At 38.9% G+C, this 23,511-nt stretch overlaps 1 protein-coding gene across 1 annotated transcript in view; it reads right to left on the bottom strand.

Moving 5' to 3' along the window:
• Positions 1–23,511, bottom strand: part of NR5A2 (nuclear receptor subfamily 5 group A member 2) — a 99,637-nt gene that overhangs the window by 10,447 nt on the left and 65,679 nt on the right. The window contains exon 7 of the mRNA XM_033000809.2: positions 20,179–20,326. Within this exon, the coding sequence (XP_032856700.2) occupies positions 20,179–20,326 (148 nt within the window). The remainder of the gene's footprint in view (positions 1–20,178; positions 20,327–23,511) is intronic.

The following is a 23,511-nucleotide window of genomic DNA, read 5'->3' as shown; positions in this document are numbered from 1 at the left end:
TCATGTTCTGAGGCTTGCTCAGTGCCTGGAGTTATGCCCCTGCTGATGTCCCAGATTTGCTCCTGCTTTGGGTGAGCAATGCAATGTGTTGCTTATCTCTTGCTCATCTGGGACTGAGGGCAGCCTGGCTATTGCCTGAAGGCTTATTCTGTAGGTATTTTAATCCATGCTCAGTGTTCACTGATAGGATTAAGTTCCATGTAAGAGAGTAGCTGCTGCTTTCTTTGAAGACGTGACAGAGAAACAGGAATTTGAACAGCACTTGCTCTCTTGTGTCTTCAAGAAAATTCCCCAAGCAACTGGAGTCTCCCACTGTGGCAGAGGCTGGTCTTAGCCATTGCTAGCTACAGGCTGTTCTCAGGGAAGGTGTACTCCAGTCTTTGGGTTGAAGCTCTTCAGCTGCACTGAAAAAAATAATCCTAGGTCATTTAAACCCAAATTTATAGCCTGCCTTTGTAGGCTAGTGGTGAGGGAACCTGCCTGGGCTGACATGGGTTTGTGATTCCTGCTTCCAGCTTTATTTGCGTATTTGACCTAGTGACCACTTAAGGTAAATGACAGATCAAGCCTAGAAAAAATGTCTCAATCCAAGTATCTCTTTTCCAGGAAAAAACTGCAACCACTGCCCTGTGGAGCCATGATCATATTTGTATGCTGGTACACGTTGATAAACTGGGACAGAAGTGATTTAGTGAAGGTCTCACAGATAGGCTGAGAAAGAACGTGAGTCAGAACTGATTTTTTCTGAACTCCTCATGTAATCCCAGCTTCATATTATATGTCTGGGCTAGAAATGTTTGTCTTCCGAATATTCCGTTGGAATAAGCATAGATAGGAAACCCAGTATGTTAATTATCGTGCTATCAGCAGGCTTAAAAATACGTATGTGCTTAAATGCAGACAAATCTATAGCCATAGCACTAGTTTATATCACACTTAGTTACCAGGAAAAAGTATCACATTTGATAAAAGCAGAAACTAGGCTTCTGATGAGAGTTACAACAATTAGAATAAATAGTAAACTTATTGATCCAAATAATTTTCCCAGTTAATTTCTGAAACATCATTTTAATATTCAATAGCATATGAACAATACAGGGTTGTTGGTGTTTTAAGCAAACTGACGGTCAATGTCTACAATTTGTAGGGTGTGAATAGTTTAAGATGTCATAAATATTTATGAAATTCCTGGGAATGGTGATAGGGACATCATACAAAATCCTTGGAGTTATGAACTGAGGCAGAAAGGGTGTTATATGCAACTTGCCATAATAGACAGTACGGTGTAATGTAGAGAGGAGCAAGAAACAATCTGTTATTTAGCTGAGAAGCTGAACATTTATTAAAAAAAGGAATGAAAATTTTAGAAAGATCTGCTTTTATCCAGACAGTATTTGCTTTGATTTTGCTTAGACATTTGCAGCTTTTCTGAATGATTGGATTTATTGCACTTATGAAAAGCTTGTACATTGTCTACCCTTTCCCTTTCTATCCTTCTCCTACTACTAAAGTACTGTTTAAAATAGTATTAATGCACCAGATTAATCTTAGAGGTACTTCTACTGCCACCACTGGAACTATACCAAGGGGTGATATAGTCCTAAAAGAAGAAATATAAATATTTTCTGGAAAAATATCGAATATAAATTTCTACTGAGGTTAAAACACCGAAGTGCAGCTGCCACTGAAACCCTTTTGAGTAGCGGGCTGTATCCTTTTATAAAGCCCATCTGTCTCTGTAGAGTATAAAAAATGCATGATCATAAAAAGCAGTACTCCTTAGGGGAAAAATCTCTCTGTACTAATCTTGTAGTCACTTTACAAAACAGTTTTTAATCCCAAATTTGCATTTGATTTTCAGTCAGGAACTTTTGTGGTTTTTGCAAAGTTTTCTTATTCCATTAGAATAAGATATGAGGTACAGTTTGTTCAGGTGGCAAGTCCAGACTATGAATAAACCAACGTTATCATATGAAAGAGAATTAAACAGGCAGATCCAAGTGGGGATATATTAAGCCAAATTTAAGCTCCAGTAGTTGAATTTAGCCTGTACTAGATGTCTGGTTTGCCTCAGGATATATTCAGCTTTCCAGCTAATCGACTGAGGAAAACTGCCTCAGGTATGATAAAATTTACAAGAGACCTCAGTCGAATAGCTCTTGTTATAAATACTAGCTTAAAGGCATTCTTCTGGTCTTTGGGATCAGGACTGTATTTGCATTTAATTATTATATTTCAAACTTTTTTGAACTTGGTTAAAAATATTAGACCAGCCAGTTATATCGTTACAGTGGTTTCCAAATAAGGGTAGAACTTCATACCACTTTTTTATTACTTAGTGAATTTGGTTTGGCTTTATCCTTTTGTTTAGATCCAAAGTCCCACAGGAACAAAAATTATTACAATATATTCTCCTTAAAAGAAGGAAATAGAGTTAAGCACAGGTGTTTTAATGATATGCTGATCTAAGAGGTACAAGAGTCTACTATGACTTTCTGTCAAGGTAATTGACAAATAGTTCAGTTTTAAGTCTTTTGCACTATTTTGAGACAAGGCTTAGTGTGAGACAATCAACCAATCATCTTTCAGACTTCATTTCAAAACCCTATTTTTTCTCTTTTTTGAGACTTGGAAAGACATGATGTTACTAGTTTTATGTGTCAATATTTGCACTAACAGTTTGGGTTGTTTTTTTTTTTTCTTTTCATTGAACTAAGTTGTATCAGTGGAAGCTGATTCTAGTTTTGAAAGAACATGAAAAAGATAATCACCTCTGCCTGTGTAAGATATGGGAAGTGGAAATCAGTAAAAAGGACTATTTTCTTATATTGAAATGCTGAAGTGATGAAATTATATAAAGCATTCATTTAATTGCTTATTGCTAAAAGCACTGCAGTAGAACTGCAGTAGAAACAAATATGTGACTCCTATTAGCCAAACATTTGAATTTTACTATTATTATTTAGAAGAGCTAGACTCTGCTTTGGGCAGTTACAGTTATTTACTGTGTAAATGTAACTGCAAACAGCTCATGAGACCACTGATGGTACACTGAAGCCGTTGTCTCTCAGATGCTGCTTCAATTCCCTGTCAAATTAGGATTGACAAAAAATTTGCTGGCTTAGATGAAAAGCGCAGACGAGTTTGGTTCCATCATACATGCCTGTATCAGTCATCAGATCATTACCACACCTGACTGCAACAGCCCATGAATTTGCTTAAATGCAATGCATCATGCACTGGTGCTCCTCGCTGAGGGACAGCAGAGCTGGTGGCCCTGAGACAGGGCTCCTGCCCTGTCCCCCCTGTTCCCCTGGCTGGTCCAGGTCATTTCCTGGTGGTGGAAAAAAGAAACACTTTGTTTTTCTGTACCTCTCAGTCTTGCTTTCATGGACAGAAAACACAACTAAGGTAAGTAATTTTCTATTGCAGTATTTCAAAGCATATTGCTTCTGGCATTGCCTATTGACCCGAGTGGAAGTTGCAAATTTCATTTTTTGCTGTGACATATGTCTGCACTTGGTTGTGGGAGCGGTTTGGCAAATGAGAGTGATAGGAGCCCAAATGGGGACATCTGCAACTACACTGGCACTCTGCGAGTGTCAGTGCTGGCAGGCAGGAAACACTGGAGAGGCACCCGGGTGTGTGTCAGCCTTTGGACTCTTTTCCCAAAGACTTTGATGTGTATACCGCTGTTCTTTGTCCTCATTGCTTATACTTTTAAACATACAAATATGAAAGCTAAAGAAAAGCTCCCCTGAAAGTCCCTCTGGCAACATGGCTACTCACAGGGTAGAGAAGTGTGGAATAGAGGAAATACTCTTACACCTGCATTTCATTTCTTAGAAGAGAGTTTTATTTCTCAGTTGCCTCTGATTTCTTGACAAGAAGCCCTGATCAGAAAGGACTGCAGGCTCTCAGATAAGGTAGTGCCTCAGCACATTTTTAACTTTTCAATTGCTCAGTGGAGAACATCAGAAATAAGTCAGGTGAACTCCAGATTTGTGCTCACTGTTCAGCTCAGACGCAAACGTTTGGTCAGATGTGGGTGAGATGTTTCCATAGACAACATAGTCATGGGTTTAACATGAGGAGCATGAATTAAGGGGCTCGAGATCCCCATTAGTTTCTAGCTGGAGCTGGCCCTAATGCTGTGCCAAACCCCTCACGTTCCCTGCACGAGGGCAGAGGTAGTTTTAGGTCCCCTGATGCCACGTGCCAGGTGAAGGAGCTGAGCGTGCCTCTGGCACTGCACCGTGTCTCCTGCGCTGGCCTGCGGAGGGGCTCGGGGACATCAGGAGCTCAGGCTCCTGCAAGCAGAGGTTTGCGCTTTTCCTGCCCTGGCCAGGCTTGCCCCGCCAGTGACATACACATCCTCAGGATCTCGGTGACACTGCAGGGTCCCTTGATGCCTTATTGAATTAGACTCTGGATTTATTGCTTAAGATCTGGAAGGATTTTTGATTCTAGATCCACCTCCACCTAAATCAACATTCATTGCATTAAGGTTGGTTCTAGCTAGATCTCACTGCTCTTCCAAACAGGGGTGTTTCCTCACCTGTAGGTATTTTTTTAAAGACAGGACTGTGAATTGCTATTTGGAATGGAATTTCTGTTCTATTTTTCATTTTATGGTAAAAGTTAGATGAGTTAGTACTATGAAAACTGTAAAAGCAACTTGAATTTCTTATTTTAAAGGTTAATTTTCCTGAAAGTTATGTTCAGGCCAAGAAATAGTGCTTTCCTATAACCCTGCGGCCATGGCAGACAGTGGGATATGCATCTGGCAGGATGCAGTTCATGTAAGTACACATGTGCGTCCTTGTGCTTTAGTTTCACGGAAATGCACAGGCCTTCAAATCTAAGGTATTCAGCAATGAACAGTGCATTTATAGCTGTAAATCACCATACTCTCAAAATGTCAAAGTAACCACTAACTCCTGCAGCAGAACTGCCCACCCACCCTGCACGGGCTCCTACCCAACTGCTGGAGAAATGGCCTGAAATGCCAAATGACCTGGACGTGTTCAAGGCAGTACACTCACATGTTTACTGTTCTTGCCTTTCTTCGTTTACATTCACTAATTGGAAGTTAATGTGTTCCCAGAGGCAAATAAATATATTTAAACCAAAAATTATACTATTGTTTTTTCCAACTGCATTAAAAAGCAACTCATTGCTTATCCTAGGAGCATATCTGAGTCTGCGGTAACACTGTAGTACCTCTTTCACCTCTATTCTATCTGTGTGTTTAACACAGATTTTATTGGTCTGTTCACCTTAATCAGTCAGCTTGCTTTGACTAGTAAGATATAGACTAGTTCAACAAAGATTAACACAATTCTTGCCACTTCTGTCCAACCAAGCCTAATGAGCTTACAGTTAAGCACAGCCCAGCAATACTTTATTTATTTTGATATTAATTTCCCATGTCAGCTTCAGGTTTAAAAAAAAACACACAGATCCCAGCACAGAAAATACAAATCAAGCCTGACATCTGGGAAAAAAAATCACATACTGGAACAACTTGACATAGAATCCAGTGGTGTCAAAAATCCTAGATATTTGTTGTTTCAAATTCAGACATTCTTCATTTAGACCAAAATAACAGACATTTATAGTGTACCTTACTGCTGGTGACTATTTAACAGCTAGGTGCTCTCACAGCATGGTACTCTTTATGTGCACAGTAATGAAAGTTCGCTATTGATTTTTCTGTAGCTGCTTGTAACTATTATAGTTGATACATCAATAGAAAAGGAAAGCACAATGTTTCACAGGAGGCAGAAAATCAGAGAATACATGATGCTGTGACAGTAAATCATGGCATAATCTCAAGAATTGATAGATGGTTACTGCTAACTTGAAACCCATGGCTTTTTCTGAAAAGACTAGCCTATAATCGCCCAATATGTTCTAACAGACTGACTGCCCATAATAGTGGTAAAGGACACAACACAATGTTTCATCTTCAAAATAATGGTTTCCACGAGCCAGGTTGTTTTGTTGTAGTGGAATTCGTTTTGTGTGTTACTGCAGAAGGAGGGAGAAAGAGTGGTTTGAATGCTGTTTAGACTAATACTTAAAGGTTTAGGAAAAATATTTTTTTTTTTTTTTTTTTACTAAAAGAGCACGGAATGTTTTTGGCTTTTTTTGTTTCTTTTTTTTTTTAAGAGGAAGAGAAGTTGTCATTAATTTTTAACTTGCAAAAGTCTGCAGTTAGTTGAAAAGGAAAGGCAAAAAAGCTGATTATTCTTGAGATCAAAATATTGGAGCTGTTTTGTCAAGAAAGGCAAATGCAGAGAAAATACATTTGCCGCTGCTGTTTCCAGTTCCACGGCATCCTGAAAGGGAGCCAAAGGCACGTAAGTAATTGAAAGCTCTTTTAAGTGTCTGCTTCTCTCTTCTGCATTTTTAAGGGACACAATGATCTCTGAATTTTACAGTATGCATAGTGAATTTTTAGTCAGAATGTTCTTAATTGCTTTGTTCCTTCTTTGATCCCTGGCTCTTCTCTGGTATTTTTATCTATGGTTTTAACTAATTGTGAGGGTCTTTTTTCCCTGTCTCAAAACAGAAAGGAAGGAAGAAGCACAGGTAAGAGCTGGCCAGCTGGAGCACAGTGTGCAGTCTAGATGGCACCGCTCCCACAGTAACCTCTTAGCAACGTTCCTCTCTGAAAGAATATTTTCAGTGTGCAGTGTTGTTTTCCAGCACTTCCTTGGGTATGTGAGATTGATATCTGTCCTTTTCAACCTTGCTGGTGACTCCATTCTCCAGAGCCAAATGTCTCCCAGAAGAGATGGACTTAGACAAGATGAAAGGACTTTCTCAAGCTACCACCCATCCAGCCTGCCTCAGAGTGGGCTTGAAGAACAATCTGTACCATTTGTTCTGCTTAGGCTGTGGGTTTTCCCCCACTGAATGACTGGATAGCATTTTCTATCTCATCCTGAGCAGTTCACTGCTCTGTATTACAGTTTTCAGTATTGGGAGATAGGAAAGATGCTGATGTAGTGTCATTCCCCATTCTGATGTTGAAATCTTTCTTTTTCTTGAGATGAGACTTTCCTTCACCTGGCAAGCAGAGGTGTTGTGCAATATGTTTATAATACACATTAAACCCTCCCAGTACTGGAGTTGATGTGAAATGTAGGATTCTCCTTATTAATCTTTGAACAATCTTATAAAAAAGAACTCTTAAAATATCCTTAGGAGGATGGCAATGTGCAGATTAAACTTTGCAAGACACAGGGACTGTTTTGGGGCTTACTCTTTCGGTTTGTCCCGTGCCTGATGGCTCTGCACAGGACCAGAGCAATACAGGTAACCCCTGCTCTGAGAGGTTCATCCAGTCTTAGTAGCAGCTTTGCCAGAGCCTAAGGAGTTGCAGTTTTCACCTCCTTCCCCCTTCCTGCCAGCCGAAGTCATTGGGACACACTCCAAGCTACAAGCTTGGGAAAGAGTGTTTCTGCACAGCCCCCTTCTAACTCCCAATTCATGATCACAGCTGTGTTCAAGGCTGGGCTATAAAGTTTGTTTCTGAATAATCCTTTATTGTTTCTTTCCTGTTTGCTTCTATTTCCTCCCTCTCCACCTCTGGCTTTGCTTTGATCACAGTTCCATGGTTTCTCTTTCCTTCCTGGCCTTTTCCCCCTGTTTTCTTGACTCCTTTCCTATCTCAAGCCCTCCAGTCTCTCTCTCTTCCTCTAATCCACATCATTACTGTCCCTCATTTTCATTGACTGCTCCTGGCTCCTGCTCTACCCAGATATCCTCTTCTTTGCCACCCTTCTCCCATCACTCTTGCAGATCCTTTCTTTTCCCCTGGCCTCCTGTTTAATTCTCCTGCTGCTTTTTTTCATTGTTTCTTTACAGTATTTCACCTCTCTATTGAAATCCCTCAGAGACAGCCATTGCTTTAGTTTCTCTTCCAGTGTCCAATCTTGCACAGTGAAGGCATAAGAGGAGGGAATTTGGCACAGTCTAAATTGCCTCTACAATAAATGGCCGACAGTCACCCATATATAACTTTTCAGGTAAGAGCCTCTGCAATGTGTGTTTTTAATTGAGCAGTTAAATAATGAGCTAATACATGAGCAGTTGTTTTTAGTCTATACATTCTGGTTTTAAAAGTTTTTAATAATTTGTTTGTTACAACTGCAAAGTGAATTTAGCCATCATAGTCCTTTAGCATGTTCATCATTCAGTGAAGCATTTAAGCACATGTTCAAATTAAGACTATAGGTTGGTTTTACTGATGCCAAGATTAATGATATTGATTCATTTATCTGTATCTTAATATATAGCCATTTATTCCCATGTTATGCTGGGAAACTTGGCTAGCAAAAGTAGCCGCTGATGTTAAACGCTTCTGCCAATAGCAGCTACAAAGATTCTGTATAGTCCCATACTTCCTTTGTTACATATGTAATACATTCAAACTTGCGCCTTAAACATCTAAAATGTATAGTAAAAATGGGGCATAAATTTTTCGTAAAAGTATTCCAAAAGTGGAGGCACATGTAAATGTGGGCTACATGCAGGTGATTCTTCCCCCTTACAGGAGCTGTTGAAAAGCCATACTTACTAGTATTCTATAAACATATTAGAGAGGGAAAAAGTGCAGTGAACACTGATTGGGTTATTCTGAAATCCCCACTGTCTCCACACAAAGGCAGCAGAACAGAATACAAATATTGCTTGATACCCATGTTTCTAATTACTTGCGAGATTTGTATCTAACAAATATATGACCTAATTTTCTCTCAAGCATCCAATCCTATTGTTATTTCAAAACCTTGTAAAATATGCATTTTAGAAAAAAACAACATGAAAAGGAAAAGTACTTGCTGAAGACAGTCTTTTTTTTCCCATGGCTTGCAGCTGTCAGACAGTCAGACAACATAAACCAGTAATGATCAGATTGGATCAAACTCATGCCTCAAATAATGCCATTGTACTCAACAGTTACGAGAGATGAATTTGCAACATTCATTGCATTTTATGAAATAAAATCAGGACAAATCAACTGTGATTATTGAATTTCCTCTATAATTCAGTGTAGTTTATTCAAAAAACCTTAATCAGCCACAAAACAGAAGGCTAACTGGAATTCCTGCAAGAATTTTATCATTCACGACTCCTACACCCAGGGCTGAGATGAATTATTAAAGATTTATTTATTCAAAATACTGGTATAATTCTTAACTATACCTTATAACCTCAGCATTTGTATTTTATTCCTTTTATATTATGTGTTTTTTTCCCACAAAAATAATTGATTGACAATTTCATGAAGATGGAAACCTGTAAGATAGACACTGTCCTACTTTCATACTGCCTGCGTGTTGTGTGGAACCTGCATGGGAGGCTGGACTAAAACCTGTCAGCTCACCGAAAAAGTGTTCTCAGGAGTAAATGGCTGTATATCAAAGTCGTCACTGCAACCATCATCATTTAGCATCTCTAAGAAATTTAAGGACTGATTTTTAATTGTTTGGCTTTGCTATGGGTTTTGACAGATAAAGTGAAGGCAATATGTCTTTGCTTTTGTTTCTCTATAAAGAAATCAGAAAAAGCAGAGAAATAACAGGCAAAAGAAAATCCTCTTTGACCTGAATGTGCTAAAATGCTAAAATTCATGTCTAAAAATAGTCTCTCAAAAGATGAATTTTCAAATTTTTGGCAAAGCTTTAGACCCTAAGATGAAAATACAGCAAGGAACTACTTTAATGTTGATCAAATTCTAAAAGAAAGAATCAAATTTTCTCAAAATCTGTTCAAGATATTTTAAATCAGATTTCTTTTAACAATGATCTTTGTTATAGTATCTGTAGGTATTTCAAACAACATTTTTTCAGTTTGGTTGTACCTGACATAGTATCTTTAATACTCTGGATTTCACCACTGTTTACAAAGATAGATAACTATTGTTTTCATTTACTAGATAGTGTAGTTGAGATATCATTTAAGAGACTTCAAAGCTCCATAGTCAGTAATGGAGTCAGAAGCAGAATTAGGGACAAGAGGGTTGATTTCTCTGTTGTGCAATGCTGGCTTCATGAAAGGAGAACATTCCTCATGAGATGATTCTGAAATAAGGTTTTGTCCATATTCATTTGCTTTACTTCCCCAGAGGATTAAAGTAGAAAAGTGGAATAGCTCTTCTAGTGGCAGAGTGGAGTCGCCTGGCTGCTTTGCTTGAGACCCAGAGAAGAATTAAATGTTCCAGGAGCAGACTGGCTATTTAACTGTTCTCCTGGCCCTCATCATCTCTAATTAGATATTTATCCCTAGTTTCCAAGGCAATGTGGGACATGCAGCATCGAGGGATTGTGTAAGATTGCTGACAACTGCTCACATTAGAAATTATCAAATTCAAACTTGGCAAACAGAGAAAAGTTTGTAAAAGCTGTAAAATTAGAAGACACGTGATAAATTTAAACTTCTTGCCTATGAAATTTACTTTCACTGATTTGGGACAAGAAGGGACCATTATAATCATCATCCTTGCCTCCTTCAGCCTTCTGCTCAATGTGGGCCATGGATCTCTATCCAGCAGCTGGACATCAAGTCTATAACTTTTGATTGAGCTGTATCATAATAATTTAGAGAAACGGTCATCTTGATTTCAGATTTCAAGAAACAGAGCTTCCATTATACCCACAGATGAGGTCTTCCAAAAGACAGTGATCTTCACCTTCAAATTTATCTATTTCTAATATGATTAACCCTAACCTAATATTACACAGCTAATCCTGCAAATTTGTTCCCATTGACTTTCATGGGATGTGCACAGGAGTCATTGTTTACTAGATTAAACTTTTAACAAACACCATGTTGCTTCATTGTATTACATCTTAATTACCACAGCATTTCTTCCTTGACTTGGCAAATGGTACTGCCAAGCTACCCTTCTGAGCCCATTGCTTCCCCATCTTTTTGTATCTTCCCTTTTCCCTGTTACATCAGACATAAATTGTGTTCACTGCTGAAGTCTTGTAGCTGTTCCTTCCTCACCTGTCATCAGTCATTCAGCATCACGAGGTCATCCTTTGCCTTTGACTTGCCCAGAATGCCATCTCCTTTTCCCACTCACCACCTTTCCAGACCAAGTACTTTTCTGCTTTCTCTGCTCTGCCTCTTATGCTTAATATGCCAGATGTATTTATCCACCTTCTTCATATTCCCTCTCAAAACTTTTTGCTGTGATATTTGAGACAAGCCTGGGCTGTAGATGTGCTGGAATAGTGCCTGTCATCCTTGCATTGTCTGCCAGTCAACACGTGTTCATCATCACATGTGTAGATTGTATACTTTAAAGGAGCATTTTAAAATATCACCTGCCATTAAGAATTCATAATGATAAAATTAGGAAATGTTACTGTTAAGTTTGTCACGGTGGAAGGTTGGTCCTAGCTAGAGGTCTCATTCTACACTCTCTGGTTTCATTCCCAACCTATCTGCAGACGAGATGTTCATTTCAAAAAGTCTATTTGAAATACTGTTAGTACAGCAAAAAATAATCAAGAATCCAAGGGGGCAAATATTTTGTCAGAAATTAGTATGTGGAAAAATGTACTTAAATAAATCTTGGTTTTATCTATTAGTCAGCTGTCAGCTAATAATAAATTATATTCACTCCCTTCCTTGTTATAAATACATATTGATTAGTTTTAAACTCTGAACTTCAGAATGAGTTATATCTGGTCATTGCTAAACTGCTCTCTTCACTAAGAAAAAAAATCCCCAACACCTATTATACTGCATTTAATTAAGACAAGCATCAGCTTTATGTACCATTATTTGCTTCTGCCAAGTCTCTATGGTATAAATATTGAGCAGTCACATCTCCTGAATACCAATCAATCCTTCCTGAATTCTAAATGATTACATAAAGTTTAGGAAATGTTTCTTTGCCAGTATTATCCTCTGATGCTTACTGTAGTTAGACGTTAGGGTTGACATATGAGCCTCGATTTCACACGTGTGCAGTAAGTATTTTTCTAAATTCAAATGTAATGTGGGGAAGCCTGAAAGCCCGGGCTGAATTCTAATTGTACAGAACCCCTTGACTGTTAGCTTACTTGTGTTTACCGGGTGCAATCTTACAAGTACATTTGGGTAACAGAATGGATGAATATAAGAAAACTGCCAATGGTTTTAACAAAACCACCTCATATATACAAGCTAACCACCTCAGTTATACAAGAGTATTATAAATAACATATATATAAAAAACCCCACCCAGGTGTAAAGGTAGTTGTATATTTAAAAACTACCAAAAGTAAAGACGGCTAGAATGACTGCTTTGAAGAAGACTGTTACACCTCAAGTACTGTTTGTCACTGCAGGTAAGAAGTGAACACATTTGTGAAGCCAAGTCTGTCCCTGGATAAGTGCTCCATTACCGGCTTGCCAAAGAAGACTGTTGTGATACTTTTGCTTCAAATTCACAGCACCTACTTCAGATCCTAGGACTGAAGGTGCTTTGTCAAGACAAAGTAGTGTTCTCTGTGAGCTTCTTGGTATCCTGCCAAAGAATGACTGGGACCATTTTATAGGAAGGAGAATAGAGTCCCAGAAAACTACAAATGGCTCACACCTACCCAATGAGATCATGAGAATGGCCGTGTTGACACTTTGGATCATCTAGGCCACTGTCCCATCCTTGACAGTGACCAGGAGCAAATGCCCTAGGGGAACAGTGTAAGAAGAAGAAAAGCATGGGGTGATAGTGCCAGGAGCAGCCACTCAGGATCCAGCAGCTGGAGGTTAGCAACAGCCAGAAGTAGCGGGATTTGTATTTCATAGCTTTCAATGGATTCTCCTTCCAGGTTCTCCAGGTGACTTTGGTAACCACAAAAACTTTCAGCATCTTCTACATGTTGGAGCAAGGAGTGCCAGAGTTGGGTAATATGCCATGCTGAAGAATGAATTCTTGAATTTTGAGCCAGTCATCTGCTAGTTTGATTAGTTTTGTTCTGATACTAAAATACCAGAATGATGGGAGGAAGAAGAAGCTTTCTGGCTAATTCTTGTTCTTAGTAAGTTACCATGTTTCATGGACTGTGATTTGAGAAGCTAGTGCAGTCTTATTAAACAGAGAGTGTAAAAGCCAGATCTATATTTGTTGAAAGTATAATGTGATTATTAGGAAGGCTGTAATAAAGATCTACATGCCAAAATTTGCTAGGTTATGCCTTTATGTCTGTATCACACCTAGGTGTCTATAATCCTACATGAATTCATTCCTGTCTAATTTTCTCGTCTTGTTTCCTCTTTTCTTTTCATCTAATAAAACCTCCTGCCTCACTAATTCCTTCATTTCATTCTCCTTTTTGTTTGTGTGCCCTTAAGCATCATAAGTACTACAAAAATTTAATCAATATTCCTTGTTATATTGCGTCCAGTTGATGCTTATACACTTATTTTCCTATCTGCATACATGATACCCCAAATTAAACCTTCAACAAAAACTGTGGAAGAGAAAATATGTGCAGCCCCATGTTTCATCATTGTTTGCTGCTGTATTTTTTCTTATCTTTCCTGTGTATTTAGATTGCAAGCTCACTGAGGCAGAGATTCTGGTTAGTCTGTAAATCTAATAGACCGATGATGTTACATAAAGTATATTAAAAAGTGCAATAGCTAATTTAAAATCTTTTTTCTTTTTCAGCTCCAGCATGTTGCATAACTACATTGATGTGAGTTACTGGAACCAGGTGAAATGGAGTGCAGGCAGGCTTTGTGCTGCTGCTCCTTGGGTGCATGTTTGCAGGAAGCTCCTTCTAGTCCTGTGAGTGGTGGTGGTAGAGTCTGCCTTGAAAATGATTCTTTGCAGCCTCTTTCATCTTCATGAAGATCTTAACATGCATGTTTCTTTTCCAAAAGTGCAAATGGTGGAGCCTGGTACCTCCAATACCTCCTCCCATCTCAGCTCTGACACTTTAGGGAGACTAAAAGCAAGGAAAGATTAATTTTCTAATATTCTTCTTACTTAACAGAAATGGGAATGGAGTGTTGCAGATCCAGATGGATTTCTGCTGAACCCTTAAGCAAAGCTGTGGTTTGTTTGAAAACGGAGGGGTTTTTTTGTTTGAGATTTTTTTTTGTTGTTTAAGCAAGAGACCATTGTTTGCCATCCACAGCGATTAAATGTTTACCATTTCTACAGGACCCTCTTGTCTCATGTTAAGTGAGATGTGAGATCAATAGTGGCTCTGCAATTATTTGTCCATTGATAAAGCCTTCATTTCTTAAATGAAGTACATTTATCTGTGTCCTGACAATGATAAGGGAGCAGTACCAGTCAGCCGCTGCGTAGTCTAGCATTTAACTCCACAGGCAGACAAGTGCCTGGATGTGGGTCAAATGATGTCTAACTTTCTTCCTATTGGCATTTCACTTTACAAACTGCTGTGATGGGAGGTTTGACAAATCATCCTTGCTGACTTCAGATAATAAAAACTAGCAGGACAAATGGGAAGTTTTGGTAAAGAGAAAACAATGGTTGATTTCAGGTTAAGTGACCAGTCTGTAAAGCTATTGGATGGTAGAATGGAGAGTTCTATTGCATCAGAAGGTGATAGAAAGTATCCCATGTAAGGCACTCATTTGGTTCTTCAAGCATCATTTGAATTTATTCATTTAACAAATTTAGTTGCTGAAAAATTGATCTGAATTTTATTCTGTGATAGGAAGCAAATCAAAGAAACGGTGAGACAAATTTTGGCTCTAGTAAAAAGAGTGTGAAATTCTCTGTGGCGTTGGTGAGGACAAGATTTCACCCCAGTGGAGCATGCCAATCTATTTCAGCCCTGGAATTCAACAGCCCATGTAGGGTGAGGTTTCTTTGTGGGTTTGGTTTTGTTTTGTTTTTTAAATTCTGATTTATGACAAACAAAGAAGGGCATTTCCAAACTAATGTCAAATTTACTAATGAATATTCAAAGAGGCTGATAAACTGACACATGCTTTTTCTATCTGTAGTGTATCTTGATTCAAACCAGCAATTATCAAAGACAAAGAAACCATTTGTATTTATTTTTAGACCCACTTTTGATAATGTGTACTGTGAGCTATACTGGTTATATGCTATAGAAAAATTAGATGCATTATTACTCTGGGATTAAGGTAAAGAAATTGCATTATTCTCAATCCGGCCAATTTTGGGAAAGCCAGATATATTTATTCTCATTTAGTGGTAAATTTGATAAACAGCTATGCAACTATGTGAACAGCATCTTTCTCAGATGTACTCTTTCCATGTTTTGGACATGACTTCATGAAGTAGTGTTAAAAGTAGGCTTAACACTCAAATCTGTCAAAGATTTCTCTGTTTTTTCCCAGTTTTGCAGCGTGTGCCTGGCCACTAACTTTCCATCAACAATGTGATTACAGTCGCTGAATTGTCATGGCTCTGTCTTGGTTCTTTGTTTGAAAGAAACCTGTCAAATGCAACTAAGTAGTCGAGAAAAATCCAGGTTTACATATCTCTTGAGCTACTGATTTTTTTACCTTCACACTGTGGAAATTACATATCTTCACACTGTGTACAAAAAAATTGGCTGATATACCCGAGTTAAACTGTGGTTTGGTATGTTGATTACCTTCACTCCCTTAGATGGAATTAAAGGGAGAATACCTCTATATGTGAAAACACAGGAATGATGCCCCAGAAAAGACACATGTTTTGAGGCTTGCAAATATGATGTAAACCCAGTCAAAGAAAGGTTGGCAAGGATAATTGCTATCAGAACCAGTGTCCTGATTTACTTCAAAGCAAGCTAATAGCTCAAGATAATTGAAATGGAGATTGATAACAGAAATTGCTATTTCTGGGCCACCTAAACAGAAGACTTCTTTCAAATTAATCATCCTGGTAGATGGATTACTTTGCAATAAAGTGCTTTGGCTTCATCTTCAGTCCAGCTCATCTTCAAATAAAACATTCAATCAGCATCTATTGTATCATTTGCAGCAAAGACAGATGTTGGTACAGAATTCAGACATGCCCATCAGATCAAGTAGTGGAAGAAGTGACGAGAAGGTGGCTTAGCATTTATACCAGGCTACACAACCAAAACTGTGAAGGGCAATTTGGATTACAGGACCTGTTTCTATTTGCTTCACTGTGATCTCAGGTGTCAATTAGACTGGCTGATTTGTGTAATGCTGTTCTGGTGTGCAGTGAGAAAGGAAAGCAATATAGGTTTGCTTATATGCAGTAAAGAGATACACAGTGAGGGAATTGTTACAGAGGACTGACTCACAGAAGGAATGTGATTCTTTAAGGGAACCCTGATGGGCTAGTGTAGTAGATCTGTAGATGATGTAAGTGGGTCAGAGTAATGTGATGGAATTTTAAATTTAGTCCAAACTTCCTATGTCTTGACAGAGTAATTGACTGACCACTGATGGTGCAGTGAAGCTGTGAAGGAAAGGGTATCTGCTGGTGGTTTAATGTCCTTATGAGTAAAGGCTCTTGTTAATCTAAAATACTGCTGAGCCTGAACCTTGCACAAGATGGTAATCTGCAGTGTGATCATGATGACTGGGCTGGTTTTAGGGACTGACTTGTTCTCTGACGTTTTAACCTGTGGGAGCACAAGAGCTGAAGGTCTGATTTAGTTGAACTGGTTATCTGCTGAGAACAATAGTCCAGGTGTGATGGCCTTGCTCCTCCCCAGAGACTGGCAGTGACTGGACTGAAGGATGGCATGAGGAACCACCGAGGGTAGGCAGACAACCACTGAAGTGTGAAGATCCATGGACATGAAAGAAAACTTTTTTGTACACAGGTAAGAACTAGCTAACTGTAAAGGCATTTGCTTTTTACAACTGATGGAGGAAATTGAAAAGTTACATAACTCTACATATATTAATACTACATCAAACTAAAGAGATCTCACACTTAAAAAACTAGTTACAAACTACTCTGGTTTGTTGAATAATTGTTGGGTCAACTGTACCATTATATACTTGGCAGTGTTGGTTAGATGGACCCAGACAGACTAGATGGCCCACTGGAGAAAGGAGCTGAGCTGCTGTGCCTGGGTGTATCACTCACTGAGGTGGGTATATGCTGTTTGACTGCAGGAAGAGTTGTGCACTGCTAGCCACAAAAGCTACAATAAATATGCATCTGTCTAAGCTTCAACAGCATCTTCTCTAATGCTACCATCAGTCAAAAGCATTTTCCTTTATATACCTTTTGGAACCTTTGATAAGTAAATAACAAACAGTTACATCTCTAAAACGTAGCAAGCAAAACTGATACAATTTCATTGTGTTTTGAAAAATTACTGCAAGTACTTTGGGTTTTGAACATTATTTTACTGTTAGTTTACTAAGATAATCACTTCTGAAATGTTAGGAAAAAAGGCAGAGACCAAGTTCTTTGCCCTGAAGGAGATTGCCACCTTGTGAAGAGACAGACGATACGGTACCGCCGTGAATAACAAACACCTTTACAAGGCAGCTGCAGATCTGTACAGTTATAAAAAGCAAACAGCTTGTTCTCAATAAATTAATTCTGTGGATTATTGACTTAGTATTGCCTTTGAGGTTTTATAGTAGACATTTATATTTCGACCAAGCACTATACTAAAGAACAATAGCATAAGGCTTCATTGGTTTGGTTAACACTGTGGCGTGAACATCCTTAGAAATGTAAAGAGGCTGGTATGTCTTGAAGCACTTTTTATTCCATTAAACATTACAGGGCCAGATTTTCAGCAAGAGCCAGCTGAGGTTTTTGAAATCTTTTTTTGATTGTGATATATTTTTGGTATTAAGACCAGTTTTCTGTTGAGATGCTTAAGAGATGTAGATATGTGTCAGATGCACCTACTTAGGTACAATAATTGCTCCCAGTTATTTATATAGAATTTGATGCTTAGCTAGTTTTGACAGCCCTACTGAATGCCTACCAGCATTGTTAGGCACTTCAGTGTCTTGAAAAACTTGATTCACTTTTAGGATGTGAGACATCTTATTAACTTCAACCAGACAATTCATTCACACTTCTGGGCACAGACTTAAGTACTTAGCTGGAAAGGGTATCAGTGTGTTTAATTTTGGTTTTGCCATCATTCTCATTAAATATTTGCCTCAGTCCTGTGGGCCAAGTGGTAACATCTTTACATTTTACTCTTTGCAGAGTAACATGACTATTAGCAAATGGAATTATGCAGTATGCTAAATAATGAACTACTTGGTTTCAAAGGTGTTGAACTTTTTTAGCTACATCACTTTTATATGCAAGTGATGTGACTGCAAGGCTCCTATTAGCAGCAGAATTAGCTCTTTTTATAGTAGCATAAATGAGAGAAAACTAGATAACTTGGCTCGGTACAAGCTTGCAAAGTATTCCTGCCCAGCTGCTTCAGAAGTTGAGCACACTACCTGGCAGAAGAGCTAAAGGTGTAAGAACAATTCCTAAATCTAAAGTACCAGAAGAGCCTATGAAAGCAATCAAACAAAAAGGCCACCTAAATGTGACAATTTTCCAAATGCACTTCACTTATTCAGCTAATTTAAACTATCACTGAACTGAGATGAATTCTCTAAATATTTTATCAGAGGAAGGCTACAGGCTCTTTAGACGTTTCTTTGCCACTGTCTAATGACTGAAAAACCTACTTGTTGGGAATTAAGAAATCTGAATTCTTGTTATTCATCTGATTAATTAATAAAACATAATTTCTGCAACAGATAGCTTGATTTTCTTTCTCTGAATCTGGAAAAGCAACGGAAAGCAACGAAGCCCTGAATACGAAATGTTAATAGTTACCAGGGAAATCCACCTCTCTTCCTAGGATTCAGAATGTATGTACTTCATAACAGTTAATTCTGGTAGCAGTGTTCTACTTTTAAAAATAATTCTTATTTTCTCCTGCATGTTCTCTGTCCTTTATCTCTGAAGTATTTATCTTTTTTGCTCCCTGTATTTAAAGAGAGCTTCACCTAAAATTTTCCAAAGCAGGTTCAAATTCTATAAACACCACATGGAGGGACACATTTAAGACAGTAACTGATGCTTTACAGTGTAACCAAACCTGTTCCTTTTAGTCTAATTGCAAATGTATTATAATAATATATTTGTAGAATTTTATTGCTTTACAGAGGACTTTTTTTAAAACTGAAAATTAAAGAAAAACATTACTAAATGTCACCACTGCTGATATTTCTTTCACTGTTGTGATTGGCCCAACTGTTCACTCTCTTTGTAGACAAAATACCTTTTGAGTAAAATAGCAGTTTTGGCTATGGAGTTATGGCTGGGTCTGACTTTATTTATGTTTTTAAGTTTCTCCTTTCAACTGCCTACCAGTAAACAAAAATTCACTTGGCCAAAGTTTATTTAGACCAGCTTTATTAAGTAAACAAAGTGCAAACCTGAAACAGAGGACAGGCAGAAAAATCTGTTCCTATGAAGTCAATAGGAATCCATCTCCCTAAGCCCTTTTTTATTCTTGGCACTAGTGATTTTTCTTGACTGATTCATTGGAGGGCACTGCTTAACTAATTTGTCTTACATAGGTATCTTTCCCATTCTATGTCCTCTCCACTGGTACAAAACAGTCTTCCCTTTAGAGGTTATTTCCTAGCCAGATCTGTCATAAAGCTGTTCTCATTAATTTGCACTTTAAGAGCTCGTTTCACTTTTCAAAAACGGAGATACATTCCTGATTTATGGGTTATGATGTGACAGCCATCATATGCAAAGAAGATTGTTTATACTTACCACAGATGCCTTTGAAAAAGAGGGATATTTCAACCATATCCCCACTCCATCTGCTTTACGTAACTATATTGAGTATCATAGAAAAACATAGTCATCTGCATTTTCCACTGTTCTCTAGAATTTCTAATAGAATTTTATCCTTGTTCTGGAATATTCAGAAATCACACAAAGAAATACACAAAGCTTGTAAGACTCTATTAAATTCTGTAGGTTTTAGGAGTCATTTCCATAGAAACCCACTTTTAATCTTTATATATAATTTTCCTGCAAGCGATAATTAAAAAATAAACTTCAGATTGCTGTGAACCTCATTAAAGATATTTCAAACTCATGTTTTTTAGGAAAAATTAAGAAAAGCAAAATATTTTAATGTTTTTAGAAAAAAATAAGAACACTATGAAATACGAAGAGTAGAATGTACCTACCTAAACTAAACAGCACCAGGAATTTGAGACATACAAATTCTCGTAGATCAAACTGCAGGGAACGAAGCTTTGCTACTAGTTCTTGTGCGTGGCTCATAAGATTGTTGAGGGTGGCTCCAGCTTGGGATGCTATTACAGAATAATCCACCTGTAAAAGAGAATTGTATTTTTGTCTGGTTGTCATACCCACAGAACGCCTTTAGGATGTTTCAAGCAATTGCATACAAACGGGATACTCCTGGATAAAAAAATCACTCTCAATTTAATCAAGTCAGGATGATTTTATATAGAGACTGATTTTAGCACAGTGGTATATGTTGAAAATATTATTAAACCATATATCTTAATGGTATGTCACATCACTATGAACGCTGGTGTGTCTGCTTGTCTTTTTTTCTTTTTTTTAGATGCAGCATGTCTGAAAACTGCTTAAGACATTGGTAGCTGTCCCCATATCAGTTTGTTTTATTCATTTGGTTCTCACCCTTGTTCTCACTGTAATTGTATGATCTTGCAAAGAAAGTCTGGTGAAGTGAGCTTCGTGCCTACACTGGGAGTATTAGTCCAGTGGGACGTAGCAGTATTCATGGGAAATGGTCCGGTGTCTGTAACTTGGCCAGAAACAACTATTCAAGTCCAGAAATGGTGTATTCCCACAGGAAACAGAGGCATTGTGTTGGTGGTTTCTGTTCTCCTTAGGTACACAAAATCCTGGCAATTGTTGGAGTTGGTTCCAATGGACTTGCTCTGGCGAGCGCTCCCGTGGTAGCGAAGGAGGAGCAGGCAGGTGCGTGACAGGCCAGCTGCACTTGTGTTGACCTGAGCAGCAACTGCAGTGCATGAAACTACTTTCTCTGGGGCATAGAAAAAAGCAGAACTGCTCTGGGGGTCTACTGCCCTTGTCATGCTGCCCATTTGTTCTTGGGGGAGGCTGACATGTCTATCAGCTTTCCAAAGTGACACTTGTATAGAGAAATCCAACAGAAGGCTGGAATTAATACACCATGTTAAAAAAGGTAATATTCACAAGCAAAGTATACTTAGAGCCTTTCATAGCTGATGCACCCCTGAGCGATCCTTGAATCTCTGGCAACCTCCCCACTGCTTGCACACTGAAACTTTTTTCTAGCTAATGCCAGTCCCATTAAGGGGATATTTCCATGCAGATGGTGAAGACGTGCACCGTTAACTTTTGCGTGCCTTGTCATGCGATGGTGAGCAGTGGAAAAGTGCCTGGCTACCACAGCCTGCAGGAACATCGTGATGCGAAGGTGAAGCGCTGGGGCTGGGGCTGGGGCTGGGGCTGGGCTGGGGCTGGGGCTGGGGCTGGGGCTGGGGCTGGGGCTGGGGCTGGGGCTGGGCTGGGGCTGGGGCTGGGGCTGGGCTGGGCTGGGGCTGGGGCTGGGGCTGGGGCTGGGGCTGGGGCTGGGGCTGGGCTGGGGCTGGGGCTGGGGCTGGGCTGGGGCTGGGGCTGGGGCTGGGCTGGGGCTGGGGCTGGGCTGGGGCTGGGGCTGGGGCTGGGGCTGGGGCTGGGGCTGGGGCTGGGCTGGGGCTGGGGCTGGGGCTGGGCTGGGGCTGGGGCTGGGCTGGGGCTGGGCTGAGCTGGCTCGAACTGGGCTGGAGGCTGTGAGGCTGGGCAGCCGCAGCACGGCGACAGCAGGGTGGTGCAGGGTGCAACTGCTTCAGCTCAGCCTGGTTTCCATCAGAGTGCATTACACATCCCCTACAAGTGCCACTGTCCCCTGAAAATGGCCAGATGTTTTGCTTGCTCCAGTCCTGGCCAACTGGCTGAGACCTAAATGAGTTATTGACATATTTAAAAAAACCTCTTTTCTTGCCTGTCTGCTCTAATATTACCAACACCTTCCTCTTTTAGGAGCCTCCATAACAACAGGGAAATTGCTCACCATACTTCATGTAAGCACACATAAGTGAAGTCTGGCTTGAAACTAAGACTAAGCACAATGGTAAGTGCACACTTTGGATTAAGTATTTGTTATAAAGGTATCAGTGCTCTAACCTCATCTTTAAGGTCTCCCGTAATAAAGTAGTTAATAAAGAACAGCCAGGTACCACCAGAAGAAACAGACCAAATCTTGTTTTTCCAGGCACTGATCCCTTAAAATCTATTTTTAAAAAAACTAGTGAGAAACATGTATTTTGAAATAAGTTTGGTGTGGTTTTTTGTAGTTTTGTTTTGTTTTGTCTTTTATTTTAAAGCTACTGAATTAATTTTTCTCATGTATAAATATCTGTAAAGCAAGGAAACAAAAAAAAAAAAAAAAAAAAAAAAAAACAAACAAAAACAAAAAAACAAAAAAAAAAAAACACCAAAGACTTTAAAACTGATAAAATTTCAGCCAAGAAAGATAGAGATGACTGAAAGGAATTAAAAATAAGTTCTCCTAGTGATGACCTTAATATAATCAGTAGGTTACTGACTTTTAGTAAGACATTTTATTTATATGTACTCTTAGTGCTCCCAAGACGTTGACTGAAGGCAACTGTACAAGAAAAACGAAGTTGCACTTTTTGTACGGATGTTAAGAATAACACTGCTCCAACTCTAAAAAGCATTTAAAATTGTGCTAATGTTTCAGTTAAGTCAATGGATATGCTTAAGTATCCTGTGAGGTAGGTTTTATTGCTCTCTTTTACACCTGGGAAAACTGAAGTAGTGACATTAAATTGCTTACTCAGGGCCAAAGAAATCCGTGACAAAACTAGGATCTGGTCTTTGGAAATCCCAGCCAAACCATCTTTCATAAACTACTTCCTTGTTCATCTGTTATTTCCCCCTCTTTCTATACCTACATTTATACATATTTCTTCATATATAAGTATATATACTTATATAAATAATAGGAAAAAATAATGTAACATACCTCGAATACATTTTACTTGAAGAGCAGTCTAATATAGTGACATGATTCAACTATTTCATATTGAGAAACTGGTCACATATAAACATCAACTTTCACAACTTAATTTCCCTTTTGTAATTGTTAAGGGGGGAGAAAAGCTCAAAGTCCCTCACTGAGGTTCCAGTTTGTGGGGGAAATATGCTATTCACATCATAATAAGAAGTTAAGATGTCTGGATGTCAAGAATATCAGTGGCCTTAGTGCAGTGATTATGCCATAATGGAAAAACCCAGTAGATGCCTGGATCTCCCACCATCCCTCTACTGGAGAGCTCTCAGGCAACCTGCTACTCTTTCAGGTGCATTTAATATTTGCAGCACCAGCAAATTTGTCTGGGAGGCAAGTCCTCATCTGCCACTCACCAAGAGCAGGCTGTATTAAATTTTTATATTTATTGACATTTCATTAC

The sequence above is a fragment of the Tyto alba genome, unplaced genomic scaffold, assembly GCF_018691265.1.
Source record: "Tyto alba isolate M040663 unplaced genomic scaffold, T.alba_DEE_v4.0 Super-Scaffold_1000006, whole genome shotgun sequence".
Lineage (NCBI taxonomy): Eukaryota > Metazoa > Chordata > Aves > Strigiformes > Tytonidae > Tyto > Tyto alba.
Note: the sequence above shows the minus strand (reverse complement) of the source record. Positions and strands in the feature narration are given on the sequence as shown.